At 42.3% G+C, this 14,715-nt stretch overlaps 2 protein-coding genes across 3 annotated transcripts in view; one reads left to right on the top strand and one right to left on the bottom strand.

Annotated features, from left to right (window-relative positions):
- Positions 1-2,354, top strand: part of HEXDC (hexosaminidase D) — a 9,265-nt gene extending 6,911 nt beyond the window's left edge. For both annotated transcript variants that reach the window (XM_017743235.1, XM_017743236.1), the window contains exons 9-10: positions 143-232; positions 1,081-2,354. In XM_017743235.1, the coding sequence (XP_017598724.1) occupies positions 143-232; positions 1,081-1,249 (259 nt within the window). In that variant the 3' untranslated portion in view covers positions 1,250-2,354. The remainder of the gene's footprint in view (positions 1-142; positions 233-1,080) is intronic.
- A 242-nt stretch (positions 2,355-2,596) lies between these two features.
- CUNH17orf62 (chromosome unknown C17orf62 homolog) lies at positions 2,597-14,715 on the bottom strand. Its single transcript, XM_008640554.2, has 7 exons — positions 14,705-14,715; positions 12,215-12,345; positions 11,053-11,094; positions 9,712-9,785; positions 8,684-8,780; positions 7,251-7,395; positions 2,597-6,713 (listed from the first exon to the last, which is right to left on the bottom strand). The coding sequence occupies exons 2-7, from the start codon at positions 12,297-12,299 to the stop codon at positions 6,584-6,586; spliced, it is 573 nt and encodes a 190-aa protein (XP_008638776.1). The 5' UTR covers positions 12,300-12,345; positions 14,705-14,715; the 3' UTR covers positions 2,597-6,583.

The raw sequence follows: 14,715 nt of genomic DNA, 5'->3' as shown, positions 1-14,715 counted from the left end.
GATATACAGACTTAAATAAACTTACTCCTCAAGCATCATCTCTGTGCAGGAGTTCAGCTAAAGCCTTCCCCGCGTCCCTGTCAGTGACAAACACAGACATTGCTGCTGTTTCATCACTGCTCCCACTAACATCCATTTCCAGGTATGTCACAGGCTGGTTCAGCCCCTACCACAGGAAAAGGAAGATTATTCATCCTATCATAATGCACCACTTCCAGCCAGATGCAGTCAGGTAACACCACTTGTTTTGCATTACAGGGTAAATAAAAGTCTGACGTATTTTGGGCACTCAGGTACAGAGAGTTGTGAGTCCTTACCTCTTTCTATAATTATCTCAGAAGCATCAGTGGGAATCAGACAAAGTATCCATAATATGTTTTTATACAACATATTTGGATTGGAACTAGATGATTTTCAAAGTTCTCTTCCAACCCAAACTATTCTATGATTCTAATTTTATCTTTGCCTGTCTTCTTTGAGAACAAGTAGGAAATTGGTCTCCAAAAGCTGCTCCTGTGTTACTCCTGCACAGTCCTGCTGCACCTTAAGCAGAGGTTGGCCTTGGTGTAGGAGCTCACCCTGGGCCAGATTCCAGGCAGGGCTTGGAATAAAGCCAGGCCCTTCCCCTTGCTCCCTGTCACCATGGGCTTTTCAGAACTTCTCCCAGACATTATGCCAATTCATGCTAAAAGGTTAATTTATAATTTTTTTTGCTGTGGTAAGGTGAATATCCAACTGCATCTACTCTTTCTGATAAAACCCAGAATTAAATTCCTAACAAGTCTCACAGTGGGTTTCAGTTACACTTAAAAGGTGTACAGTGTTTTTTTGAGCTTACATTTTGGTACTTCAAAAGTCTTTGCATGAGGAAAGTGCCAAAATTAATGGAACTTAAACAGAAACAGCATCAACCTTTTGCCATCTGAACAAAATCAAGTCCTTTGGGCTCTTGTACCAGATGCTTCTTTTCCCGTAAAGTGGTTTTAAGGACAGTACTCCCTTCCAAAGGCCTGGCAGCCAACCCTCCCTTGAGGCAGATCTCACCTGCAAATGTCATTGTTTCTTCTCATTTCTGCTCAGTCTTCTCTCCAAGTGGAATGCTGTGGTGCAAGACCTCCAAGCAGCCATGGAGCAAGTTTTCCACAAGTGTACTATAGAGGAATGGATGGAGGAGAATGTCCACCCCAGCCTACAGAAGCTGCAGCAAGTGGTGGATGATTTAGACGAAGCAATAAAAGCACAAAATTAGGGGCATTTCAATTAGTCTGACTCATTCCCTGGGAAAACATGGCTAGTGAAAATCAGCAACTAGTCCTTGAGCTGGAATTTGTCATCTTGAGAGTTGAAGCATCAACTGTGGTTAAACAAAAGTGACCTGAAGGCATGAAGGAATTTATTAGCATTATACACTTCAGCTCAATTTTCCTGCCATAACACATGCTGAGCCTTAATTCAGCTGCCTGTAAGTCAGGTTTGCTCCCCTTGCATAACTGCAGGAGTGAGTCACAGCTCACTCTCGTAATTACAAGGCAGGAGAAAAACCCAGTTTCTTCCAAATTCAGGATTTGTAGCAATAGACTCTTACATAACAATGACCTGGCAAAGTTCTACCCTAATATTTAGGATACTTTAAAAATGTTAGGGTCATGTTCTGTACCGTAACTCCTTCATCTGTCAGCTGTGTTCTGAGTTGTGTCCTACCATTCCATCATGGGCAAGAGGGAGCTCCTGAGGCAGTGACACCTGGGCTTGGAGGGAAAACTGCCTCAACACATTGGGCTGTATCACCTAAGCTCAGTGTAGTCTCATTCCCCCAGAAAAGCACCATCCCACTCACTGAGGCATCTGTTCAGCTGTGTAAAACCTGAAACTGCAACCTGCACTTCCAGGTTTCTCCCTATCTGAGCCATGACTAAAGTTACTAAATATGAGGAAGCAGTGCTGGTTTATTCTGCTTTAATGTCGAACTGTTCATAATGTACAGCAATGTATTTTGAGGACTTTACTGGAGAATTGAGATATTCACCAAAATGGAAATAATTCAGAAGTATTGTATTTAAGTATGTTACTTCACCATGAATATTCCAAATATTCAAATTTTTTTGCTTCATTTATTCCTTTCTTTAAATTTTTTTGGAAGCACCGGTATTGAAATTTTCTTGGAACAAATCCTGAGATACAGGAAGTAAAACTACAGCCTAAGACAAGCTTCAGCTTACTCAATGAGAGCCTCAGTTACTAGGTCCACATGCAGATTTTTATCTAAAAAGAATCAATTGCTGTGTATCCTTGTCACATAGATTAAACTAAACAAGATCTTTATTTTACTTGAATAAAACCTTTGATACTCAAAATGTTTGTGGAAATGTGCTGCTTTTTCGTGTGTGTGGCATGTTGGTTCGGTTTAAAGGAGGGAAGATGGAAATATTCACCAGTGGAGAGTTGGATCTATCAGCTTATATGGAATTAAAAGCTGGACTGCTGCAAAAGTGTCAGCAGGGTCACTTCTAAGCAGGTATTTGGGCTTCCTCTATTCTGTCCTCCCCCTGGTTAACTCCTTCAGTAGATCTGTCCCAAGGAATAGTTTAGACAGCCATTAATATTTTAATAATTTTAATTAAAAACAATACAAAATACTACAGTGATGCAAAACAAGTTATCAAAGTTGATTTTACCAATGAACATTTTTTAAAAAAAGGCAGTTCAACAAGGCCTTGCTGAAATTCTACTTGCAATTTTAAAGTTAAAAAAAAAAAGCACTTTCTAAACATTTTCCAGAAGTATTTTTGCCTCCCAGCAATCTACGACACTGTCAGAACTAGCACGCTTTATTTATTATGTAAGCCAGCTAAGGTTTTGGTATCTGTGTAACTTCATAAATACAGTCCAAGAGTCAGAGCTCAACTATAAATATTTTGCTTTTCTTTGAGACTTGCACAATTGATGCTAGGAATGGAGTATTTCATTGTGAAGTACCAGAATATGAGGTTGCATCTTACATAAAGCAGTGCTCTCCCTCTGTACAGATGCACTCTGGCTTTTGCTCGCTGCAGCAGCCAAGGCCACAATCCCATCCCACAACAGCCATGCGAGGAGCTGCCACTGTGCTGCTCAAACATAAGCTGAACCATCTGCCAAGTGGCACTTACCACACAGCTTGGTAAAGGATATGACAGAAGGGGTTGGTTTTAGGGGTCAGGGTGTTAGATCTAACCTAAGGTCTGCTATCCAGGTTTTTAAATAATTTTTAAGTCATGCAAACTACAGCTGTCCAGGTACAAGTCTCTAGCTGGCCTGAAATGCAAAAGTTAATGAGTACATCTGCTGTAATAAGTCTTCTAGGAGTACCCAATTTCCTAACCAAAACTAGTCTTTCACATCATTCCTTTGAGAACAAGTCACTTTACAGCAGGCACATGTAAGGCTCTGTTTCCTGGGCCTTTGACTTTGCTGGGCCTAAGAGAAGTGAGGAAAGCCATCCAGAAAAGCCTTTGGCAGAATGGCAAAAAGTGGCAGAAGAGAAGGATGAGAGAGGACTTGTCCAAAGAGGAAGAGTGGAACCTGTCCTGAGTTAGCACCTGCTTTCCACAGTTCTTCAAGCTGATAACATTGCTGAGGAGCACAGACATTGCCACAACCAAATCCATGTGAACAGCAATTGCAAGTTAATTATACATGCACACAGTTACTGCATCACATCTGGCCATGTCTTCCAACTACAAACAATAAAGTTTTTGAGGGCAGAAGCTCCAAATGTGGATCAAGAGAAATACAAGAGAAAACCCCATCAGCCTGTGATAACATTGGTGCAGTGTCCCATTTCCAAGCTCAGAAAGGCTCAGATAGATCAGTGCCACAGGAAGCTCCCGGGTGCATCAGCCAGCAGTGCCTGACACAGCCCCGCAGGCAGCACCCAGAGCCTGGCAGAATGTCCTCAGGGCCCCGTCCTGTTAGCTCAGACTACAGAACTCAGGCTCCCACTGAAACTGTACTTGTTGGTACAGTGACAGCTGCCAAATGCAAAATGGAAATGGCACGAGAGAGGATGGCACCAGCTGCTCCAAGTGAAAGGCTGAGGAATCAAAATATTCCTCTCAGACACACAGTGCATGGCAGCAGCCATCCCCCCCGCCTACCGCAGCAGGATACTGAGGTGTTGAGTGGGATACTAGAAAGCACCTCTAAAGAGGTGATCACTGCACATCAACTCAACAGGCAACTTACTCCACAGGATGTATTTCAAGTTACACTGTACCTTACTATAGATCATTCCCCTTTCTATAGATTCTGAGTTTTCCTTACACTGTTTTAGTCTTTGTAGAAGATATTGCATAGTCCATAAGTACACACATGACTAACACCATGAATGCACAGCAAGCTGGATGCACTATAGCTCAGCAGAAGCACGACACATGATGCAGTGCAGGGTTAGAGCAACAGATGTACCTTTCAAAAGCTGATTTTGAACTGGAAAACTACAGTGTGGTTTCTATCTTCCATGGAATGTCAGCTCTCATGGGAATACAAATGAAAGCCAGCATAGCTAAGACTAAAGGCAGGTAGTTTTGTCTGTTTTATCCATGGTCCACTCCATGGGCACAGAGTAAGTGCAATGCACACCAAGAATGCCCTCTGAATATCCTTGGTACAAAGCAGCAGTTACCACAGGCTGAGCCCTTGTGCTTCCATTACACCATCACATACTCTAGGACATTACTTCTTACTGGAAGTGCTGGGAACACTCACTGTTCTCATTTTACACTGTGGGGGGGAAAAAAAGAGTCCTCCAAATCCCAAATCTCATTCTCCTCTCTCTAAAATGAGCGTTACCTGAGGTATACATTACAGTGGATTTAAATGAGCAACTCTACAAGTGTGACACCCTGCAGTATTTTTTGAATAGGTTTAATGATTATGCTTCGCTTACAGCTGTGCTTCAGAAGAAAGGCAAAGTTAGCTAATTGCCTGCAACCTCATTTTCCCACGTTCATACACAGCAGAGGTCTGTATTGATACCTGATGTGATTACAAGTTTTTTGTCTTATTTAAAGGAAACAGACCCACTTCTGTGCTGCAGACAAGCTACATCAACAGCCATCTCCCTGTTGCAGTGTGAGTACCTTCCCACTGACAGCCCGAGCCTTTGCCTCTCAGCTCACATCCTAGGTCTGAACGGCTGGAAGGGAAATCTTGGTCCAAGCTGTTCTTTGATGAGCAGGTGCTCAGCTTCGGACCAAGCTGGAACACACAACAGGACGTGGCTTCTACTAAAAGCTTTTCAGAGCTTTCTCTCTGTAGAGGTAGAGTGATTGGAAACAAGAACACAGGCCCTTTTAAATCCTAGAGAGGCTGCTGCCAGGAGGCATTTCCTGCTGGCCCACTGTGAAAGCAGACAACACAGTTACCTTGTACCCTGTTCAGATCTCCTAGAAGTAACTGTGTAAATATTTTCTAAATCAGGTCTAAAGACCATGAGATTGCTAAATAAAACCTAGTGAACTACAATACAAGCAGCTGTACCATGTTGAAGGAACCTTCAGCTTTTTACAATTTCTTTGTTGAACTGATATGTTAACGTAAGCATGATGGAGTACTAGTTCTAGACAGAATATGCTGACTAACAGAGGTAGCTTTCACTTCAGAAATACCTTGAAAAAAATTATGTTTTAACTATTTGTGAAATCATCAGTCAGAACAGAGGACACCACACACCTGGAGTAAAACACAGCTACAAGTCAAACATTGAATCTATGCCAGCTACCTTAAAAAAGTTATTATTTAGCACTTCGGTATCATTTCAAGTGAGGAAATACTAAACAACTCTAGGCTACCATCTTGTTTGACATCAGTCTTTTCCCTACCTAAAGTTACACATGTCCCTGCTTCCTTTCTAAATACACAGTTTCAATAGTAAACACTGAGGTCTAGAGAAAGATTATTCTGTCCTGCCCAGAGGTTAAGCAGAACAGGATTAAGGTAGAACATCCCAAAGATCATTTTTCCTTTACTATTTCTGGCTCCTTGGTGAGTCCGAGATAAGACAAGGTTACGGGTTGCTCAGCCTGATATTTAGAATTCCAAGAGAGGCACTCAGACTTTAATTTCCACAGATATCCAATGGCAAGTCAGTAGTAGAGAACATAAAAGTGCCACTAATCTGCATCCCCTAATTGCATATATTGAAAGGAAAACCTCAAAGCATTGTGTTATGAGTTACAAATTCAACTCTTCTACATTTCATATACTGTACCTGCAGCAAATGTTTGCAATAAACATAAGTTCACATCTGTATCATCACTTCATTAATGGAAAAGCAATTATCTCAAGCCAATTCATTAATAAATAACTATTCCTAGACAAGTTTGATGAGCTGACAAAGCTCAAAAGCCAGCAGTGTCCACATGCAGGGTCTTGAAGCAGTTTAGCACTAAACAATGTGCCCTACGACAGGTTCCTCCCATTGTAAATGCACGTGTTGAGAAATGCCCAGGTCAAGGTTGTGAGGGATTTCTTTATCTGAAGAACGATCAGAATATTTTCCAGATGTTTGAAAGCCTCTGCTTGCTTCAGTTCACAATGACTATCAGTATTTAACCTGTGGTTCATCTGCATCACTTGCCTCTGTTTCGCTGCTCTGGGAGAAATCTTGTGGGGTCTCTACTCTGTCCAGTCCCAGAAAACTAGTAATGAGTTTGGCAACTGCTTCCACATCACTGTGGAAAAGAAGAAACAATGGAAGTTAGTGAAGCTGTGGTGCTGACAAGACAAGAACAGGCATGCTAATTCCTGAGAATAACTGGCTAGAGGGAAAGTCATTTGGGCAAAGCATGGCTGACAGCATGCCACACCAAGCCATTCCTTCCACATCAGAACAAATCAGTCCTTTCCCCAGTCCCTGCTGCAAGGTTCCTTATTATCAGTGCTTAAGATAAATTTTCTGTTAACTAATACACTGAATGTTTGCTAACTAGAATTACTCCCCTCTGCCATTGCATAGCTGAAGAAGGCAACTCCAGCAGATGTGCAGCACTAAAAGGATCTTAGATATCTAAATATGATCCTGATAGACGGTGTTACCCAAATGTCTGCAAATGGAAACATTATGGGGTTTGAAAGGTTAAACTGAGTAACACAAGGTTGTACCAGCAAGTTTGAAAACTGAGCTTAGATATAAGAGTTGGCTATTACTGACCCACGTGATTGGCATTTCCCACCTTACACATTCTAATTTTAAAAAGTCCACACTGCACCTTCTGCAGCCCAACACTGCGCTCTGAGTGAGCGGGTGTGAGAATCCAGTGACAAACCGCAGCACGACCAGGTAACCCTTCCCAAAATAGCGCACGGTCTCCTCTTCCACGTTCACATCGCGGATCTCATTCAGCATAGCCACGACTGCAAAGAGATGGGGAAAACAAGGCAGCTGTTAGCATGACTGCAAAGCCTGAGCACTGCCATTGGTGCCTTGGGTGATGGGGACCCCGGTCTTGGGCACCACTGCTGTGATCCCACACAAGCGGGGCAGTCCTGCAGCAGCAAACAGCTGCCGAGCTGCTCGGGGAAAACAAACATCCACAGGTGTGGATGCAGCACACTGTAGCTGTACAGGCCCTAAGGAACAAGATGTACAGCCTGCCAGGCACTGAGGTACCCTTTATTACTCATGTTTCCCACTTGCTTTAATGGCAGTTTAAACTATTTTTCTGTACAGAGTAAGCAAACAGGTGTTCAGTCTCCTGAGACTGAACAAATACTGAAATATTTAACTGCTCAGAGCACCTGCTGATCTCTGCATCCTCACGCAAATCCTAAACCTAATATCCTAAGCCAGATATTATCAAAGAGGAAGAGATGTCCTCAGCTCCCCAATGAAAACATGTATCCTAAAGGAAAGTTCAGAAACATTAAACATCCTTCTCTCTACATCTTCCATCTCCAAAATGAACTGTTTAAAAACCAATTCAGCTTAAGGTCATTCCAAATTTGGCCACTTTTCTGAGCTTACTGAGAGCTGGTTCGATCTACAGTAGGAAGTAGAATAAAAACTCTGACATGGAAAAGGATCCTTCTTTTGCAATAGAATAGAAGATCCTAGTTTGCAATAGAACTCCCAATTCACTGTGACTCAACCACCTCACAGGCTATACTGCAACTTCTGTTAATCCAACAGGAAGCCCAAAGGAGACCAAATACTGCATTAATCTGAGCCTCCTGAACATGCTGCTTTAAATGCATATTCTATATCTGCAGGATGTAGCATGCCTTTGCATATGATATCTAAGCATTTGCCTGCTCCCCAAAGCAGATGTGATTACAGGAATCTCAACTTCTGGATCCAATATTTAAGTTTTTCCACCAGTCCCAGCTGCCAAGCAGGCTAGCCAAGGGAAAGGTAAACCTGCACATTAACATCCCAAAGGAATGGCTACGATTATTATGGAAAGCAATGTGTAGGCCTAGTTACCTTGGATTAAAATAATTAACAAGATGCATTCAGCACACTGAGAAGAAGCATTTGGGCCCTGAGAGGCAGGTTGTTACATCTGCTGCTTGGGAACAAAGCAGATCTAGAAGCAGATGTGACTTAATTTGAGTACAGAACTCCAGAGAAGCTATTAAATGGGCACATATCCATCTCTTCTGCTGCTCATCACATTTTCTACCACAGATGCTGCTTTCTCACCTTGTTCATTGCCTCCTTTTGATAAGGTCAATAATTTCTTGTAGAGATTGAATGTTTTTAGGCAGAGTGTTCCCTTGTTCTTATCAAATACAGCTTCCTGAAAAATTGAAAAATAAAAATTAAGATTTTCCTGAAAACACCATCACTAGCTATGCTTCAAAGTAAAATAAAAATAGTTCTGTGGGAAAAAAATCTTGGTAACAGAAAAATACACAGCTAGTTTAGAGACATTCCTCTATTATTAGACTCTGAAAATCACAATCTTGCTCTTGGTTTTAACAGAGACTTTACCATATCTCCTGTGACTTCTAGTAGGGAGTCAGAAGTGGGTTCATTGTCCCTCTTGCCACATTTCTCATGTAATAAAAACATTGCCTAGAAGCAAATTTGAACACCAACTTGTAACTCCCATAATTTTCACTTCTGGTGAATTTGACATTCCAGTGCTGTGCTCTGTGGGCCAGGCTTACACAGATCTCAAATATCCCTGACATTCGCTGAAAAGAGGATCTCATTCTCTTTAGGTGAGTTGCTCATTCTAACACAACTCAGGTCAGCAAGGCGACAAGGTGGCTTATTGCTCTCAGTCCTGCTCCTACCAAATCAACATCCATGAGATTCTAAACCAGCATATACCATGCTTGTCCCAGAGAAAAACAGCTGAGCAGTCTGGAAGGTTAGAGCTCCTTTATTTAATGGTTGCTCTGCCATTAGCTTGAAGGGTAAGTTCAAAATCATGTTGTGCAGCTGAATGTGCTGATCATCCTCCCTCTTTTATATGACAGAACATTTTGGGGAAAGTCTCCCTTTAAAAATACCCCTATGTTTAGCTTCAAATTTTCATGCTTGTGTAGTGAAAGATTTATTGCCCTAATTCTAGTCCCTGTATAGCAACCCCAGAGGGTTTCCTCAAAACGAAAAGCATAACTTTTCTGTTTGGACTAAGCAAGTGCGTGGGGCTGCTGGAATCAGCATCTGCCAACTGCTTCCTACTCACAGACACTCATTTCCTGAGTTCAGCATCTTACCTCCCACTGCTCCAGATTCTGTGCTGCCACAAAGAAACACCCAGCCATGTAGAAAAGCTTCCATGCCAAGCTGTCTGAACAATGCAAAAAGTGCATAAATTTAGCTTTTTTCCCCCCTTCTTTGGTATTCAAACAATCCTGAAACCAACAAGCTCCCTTTAAAAGCAACGAAAGGAGAAAAGGTTTCTCTGATGGAACATTTTTGCCTTTAGTTGTACTATAAGCTATTTTACAGCTCTTTCCCAGGATGAAAACACAGAAAGTCTTCATATTTTTCAGAGACTTCATTCACGCTGGGCTTCAAACCACGCAGAATTATAAGCATATGTATTATTGGCAAGGTTGTAACATCACATCTTTCTCTTCTCTACAAGCAAAGGCATTTTAAAAGGCATCTACAAAACTGCCAACCTGCTGTCAAACACCAAATATTTGTGCTGCAGAGGACTTAAGGACAACGAAAATTCAATGAAGCAAACATGTTTCTGCATAAAAGGAAGCAGTTGGTCCTCTTGACAAACAAACATTTCCATTCCATGTCCTGGAAATGTTTACATGTCACAGCCTGAACAATTTGCTCACTCAGGTTTTTATCTGAAGGCACAGTAGAACTGTGCTCAGGATTGTTTCAGAAAACTTTGTTGCAATGTCTTAAGAAAAGCAAGGCTGATTTAGCTGGTGGCTCAAGCAGCTTTCACTGCATTTTGCTCTTTAAATAAAAATTCGTGGGTTGTATTGGTAGCACATTCCTACACACTATTAAGTTTTAAAATTTGACGTTAATAGGATGCAGCACAAGAACCACAGGGCAGCTTCCAGGATAAATCCCATCGATGGAAAGACAGCTGGCATTTGGTGCAGTCTGCTGTATTGCAGGGGGAGGAAGCAGCAGTAGCTGTCTGATCTCTAAAGGTGCTCGGATGAGTAATCTCTGCTAGTGATGATGTGACAGTTTCCAGAGAAACAGAGAACTTCCGTCAAAGGCAAAGTAATCATTTCATTATGGTGTCAAATAATCATTACATGGCTTCCCAGGAGAGCTGTGAGGACCAGCTAATCACATTTATAAAACACTGAAAGTACAAAATGCCACTGAGTACTAAATATCATTATTAAAAATACTTGCAGATGGAAAAGCAGGCTGAGTAAGAAATAGAGCATTAAAGCACAGCAAGTCACAGAGGCAACAGCTATTATTGGTTTTATTATTCACACCACAAAGTGGGAGAGGTACCTCCACTACCTTTGTAAGGCCAGCCAGAAGCTGCAGAGGAGTCATCACCATGAAAGACAGATCAACAGGAAAGAAACAATTCTTCCCAAAAAGTGATAGGTCATTACCTGCACTATAATAAGCAGCAGCCAAACCTATGGAGGCTATTCCTAGGAGGAAAGAGGAGAGAATTAGGACAAATAAGCAGCTCAAAAAGCATCTAAAATTTCCTGATGAAAAACATCACTTTTCAAAAAAATGACAAACGTGATTGCAACATAGATCACTATATGAAAGTCAAGTTATTTTTTTCTCTGAACTCAGTATGAAAGAACTTCCATTCTGCAAAGACATCAAAAGCACAGGGGCTGGGGTCAGAAATAAAAATTTTGTGACACAACTGGAAACCTCAGAGGGACTCAATTTAACCATTATACCATACTTCCTCTCAGCACAGTACAACTTGGAGTGTGCTGACACAAATCTTGCAACAGTTATTTTCCCCTTTAAGTGCTCCATGGAGCCAAAAGAAAACTTTTGCAGTAAAGTTGTGTCAGAAACTGCCAGTTCCTTTCTCCCAGAGAGGAGGAAGGAAGCATCTGAATTCCATGCCCCAGTGGCTGCTGCAACTGCAAAGATCTTCTCAACAGCATCCCTGAAAGCAATGACATCGTTGTGGTGTTGCTGCAGTGAGATCTACTCAGCTGGAAAGCAGGATATGTCAGATTTTCTCCACCAGCTCTCTCAGTACAATCCTAACAAGTTTCTTTTTCCTGCATATTCAGTAGTGCTTATAAAGATGCCTTTCAGAACATCCTGTATGACTTCTCATTTCATACACGGTGTCCTTAGGAGCTCACCATCAACCACACGCATGATCCAACCCCAGCATGGCCACACTCCAGTCTTCCACTCATGAAAATTGAGATGTTTTTCAACCTAACTAAACAGCCCCTTCAGAAGCTTCACATTTATATTGCTGCATGGCACGTAATAAACTTTCTGTTCTTGAGCTTTCAGGACTCCCTTAAAATTCTATCCATGAGCCTCTGAGGTTCTCCAGACGAGACTGAAAAATGATCAGTCTCACAGTGAAACTGCCACGCTGAGGCTCCAGATTCATTTAGTGGCAATGATAAAGGAAGAGTTCAAAGCACAACCATTCCTCTTCTGGAAAGGAAAACACCTGGAAGGCAGGCATTTCGCTAGGGGCTCTTCCAGAAATTTATTCAGTGACCCTCTTCCCTTAAAGCAAGCTCTGAAATAAGCTGAGGAATGCTGTGGTCTTACCAACACAGAGAGACCAGGATCGGATGCCAGGCGACCTCTTTAGATGAAGATGGGAACTCGTGCGTTTTTCAACCAACATGTACATCTTCAAAAGAAACTCCCAACAGCCCAGTCTGACTCATGAAACCGCACTGGACCAAAAAAAAAAAAAAAAAGAAAGCAAGAATTTTAAATCATTGACGATTCCACCAGTTCCCCTTCCTAGCATTTTTCAGGACTTACCAACTCTTAATCTAGACTATAAAAGATGTCCAGGGTAAGAACACAGTCTTTTTGCACAGGAAGAGCAACATGTACACTGAAAACAACCACAAAGTAAAACTGTCGTGGAGACTTGCATAACAACAACATGAATCTGAACTCTCGGAAGAAAATTCTCATTTTGGGGGTAAAAGTCTCTTTCTATTATAATCAGATTCCAGAAGAAAAATGTGAAAAACAAGAACCCAGAACAATGTTGTTGCTAATTCATGCAGCCCTTCAAACAAATAAAACAGCAAGAGGAATGGAAACCTCTTTGACAGCATTTTTCCTGCGAGCTCAAAGGGTGAAGGACTAGTCTGGGAGCTGGGGCAGGACAGTGCAGCCTTCTGCCCCTCTGACATGGGGGGTCTCTCACCCCTGATGACACACCAGCTACAGCCAAACACTGCCAGCATCCCATAATGCCACAGAAGGCATTCCCATGTTCCAAGCCACCTCAAGAATATAACGAGAAGCTCCCAACAAAAGTATGTTTGTCCATCCCCAACAAGACCATGCCTTCAGCCTAGGCAGAAACTAACAGTAGAGACTAAAAAGAAAGGTACTGATTAAAACCAGTACGAGCTGGGTAACCCCATGCAGCATTTTCAGTACGTTTTTACTATTTTACAGCATAGAATCAGAGTTGTTTAGGGTGAGAAAGACCTTTAAAATCATGAAGCCCAACCACTAACCCAGCACTGCGCAGTCCACCACTAAACCATGTCTTTAAGCACCACACCTATATGTTTTTTGAACGCTTCCAGGGATGGTGACTCCACAACTTCCCCGGGCAGCCTGTCCCACAGAACCAGTTCCAGGAGGCTGGCATTAAGCTGCAGTTAGCTGCCCATGATAACAGGTTTCCAGAAAATGCCAACATTCATCAGGTTTTGAATAACCATGGAAAACACAGAGAGAGCAGGTCTGAGCACATCCAAGTTCTTACAAATGGCAGGTGTGATTTTCAGTCCTTTAGTTATCCTGCTGTTCTTGGATGCAAGAAGACATTCCTGCAATTCTGGAAGTTTGGATACAAAGCTCCAGTGGAGCAGATTTAGCCAGGTCTTTTCAGTTAAACAAAAAACACCCACAACTCTGATTTTAATCTCTTAGCAACACATCTGAGAGCATCTGAAACCGAAAGAGCCAAAAGCACTTATGCATAAGACACGCTCCATCTCCTCCGGATGTCAAGCATCAAATTTTAATTTTCAAATGACTCCTGTGAGTTGCTCTCAATACACCGGAAAATATTTCTACAACGTCTTCTCCTGCCTGTTATCAAATACATCGAGATCACTGCAGAAATCTGGTTGCATTTCACAAATATTACACCCTACTTAAAACATAATTCTCACACATATCAGTTAAGTGCATTAACGCAAACTTTGATATCTACCCCTATATTAATTTAGTGAAGTTCAACCAGGCAAATGCCAATCTTAGTTTAATGCTGGACACTCAACATCAATGGCATTGTCTCTCACAGGCTGTTGCTTGCAAGAGACAGACTTTGGAACAAAAAGGACCAAAGCAGCTTCCAAAGTTACATTTAATAAATAAATCATTAATGCCCCTTTAAGCGAATGCAAGAGCTTTACTACAACAATGTTATAATTACAGAGAAAGAGGTATTTTTGGGCTGCTATGAACTCAATTTTGCTTGAATTTGTCTGGTTTGACACTGAACTGATCTCCAGCATCAAAATAACATTCTCATGCTTCCTCCAAGCTCTCGGTTGAGGGCGAGCCAGAAAAAGCCATTAGAAGGAACACCTTGAAATCTTCACCACCAACAGCCACCAAGTCAGGACCACACATCAGGTGAATTTTCTTTACAGAGCTCATTTTTCTTTACCTCCCAATCCTGCACCTACTCCCACCTCCCCACAGCCTGCTCTCCCCCTCAGGGAGTCTCATGCTTCCTCCAAGCTCTCGGTTGAGGGCGAGCCAGAAAAAGCCATTAGAAGGAACACCTTGAAATCTTCACCACCAACAGCCACCAAGTCAGGACCACACATCAGGTGAATTTTCTTTACAGAGCTCATTTTTCTTTACCTCCCAATCCTGCACCTACTCCCACCTCCCCACAGCCTGCTCTCCCCCTCAGGGAGGGGAGGACACTCCCCATCCAGGGACCGGCCCTGCCAAAACCCACCCAAGATGGGTTTTGCTCCCCCACGCGTGGGGAATCTGAAAGGCCCCCCCCTCCTTCACCCTCTCCCAGCCCCGTCCCCGCGGTACCTGCCCGCGCT

The sequence above is a fragment of the Corvus brachyrhynchos genome, unplaced genomic scaffold, assembly GCF_000691975.1.
Source record: "Corvus brachyrhynchos isolate BGI_N302 unplaced genomic scaffold, ASM69197v1 scaffold148, whole genome shotgun sequence".
Taxonomy (NCBI): domain Eukaryota; kingdom Metazoa; phylum Chordata; class Aves; order Passeriformes; family Corvidae; genus Corvus; species Corvus brachyrhynchos.
Note: the sequence above shows the minus strand (reverse complement) of the source record. Positions and strands in the feature narration are given on the sequence as shown.

What these genes read in the sequence shown, in the direction of transcription:
- CUNH17orf62 (XM_008640554.2), bottom strand. Translation starts at nt 12,299, where the DNA reads ATGTACATGTTGGTTGAAAAACGCACGAGTTCCCATCTTCATCTAAAG. An exon ending in ATCCTGGTCTCTCTGTGTTG is followed by an intron (nt 11,095 to 12,214) that starts GTAAGACCACAG and finishes CTTTCCTCCTAG; the next exon opens with GAATAGCCTCCATAGGTTTG. An exon ending in AGAATCTGGAGCAGTGGGAG is followed by an intron (nt 8,781 to 9,711) that starts GTAAGATGCTGA and finishes TCAATTTTTCAG; the next exon opens with GAAGCTGTATTTGATAAGAA.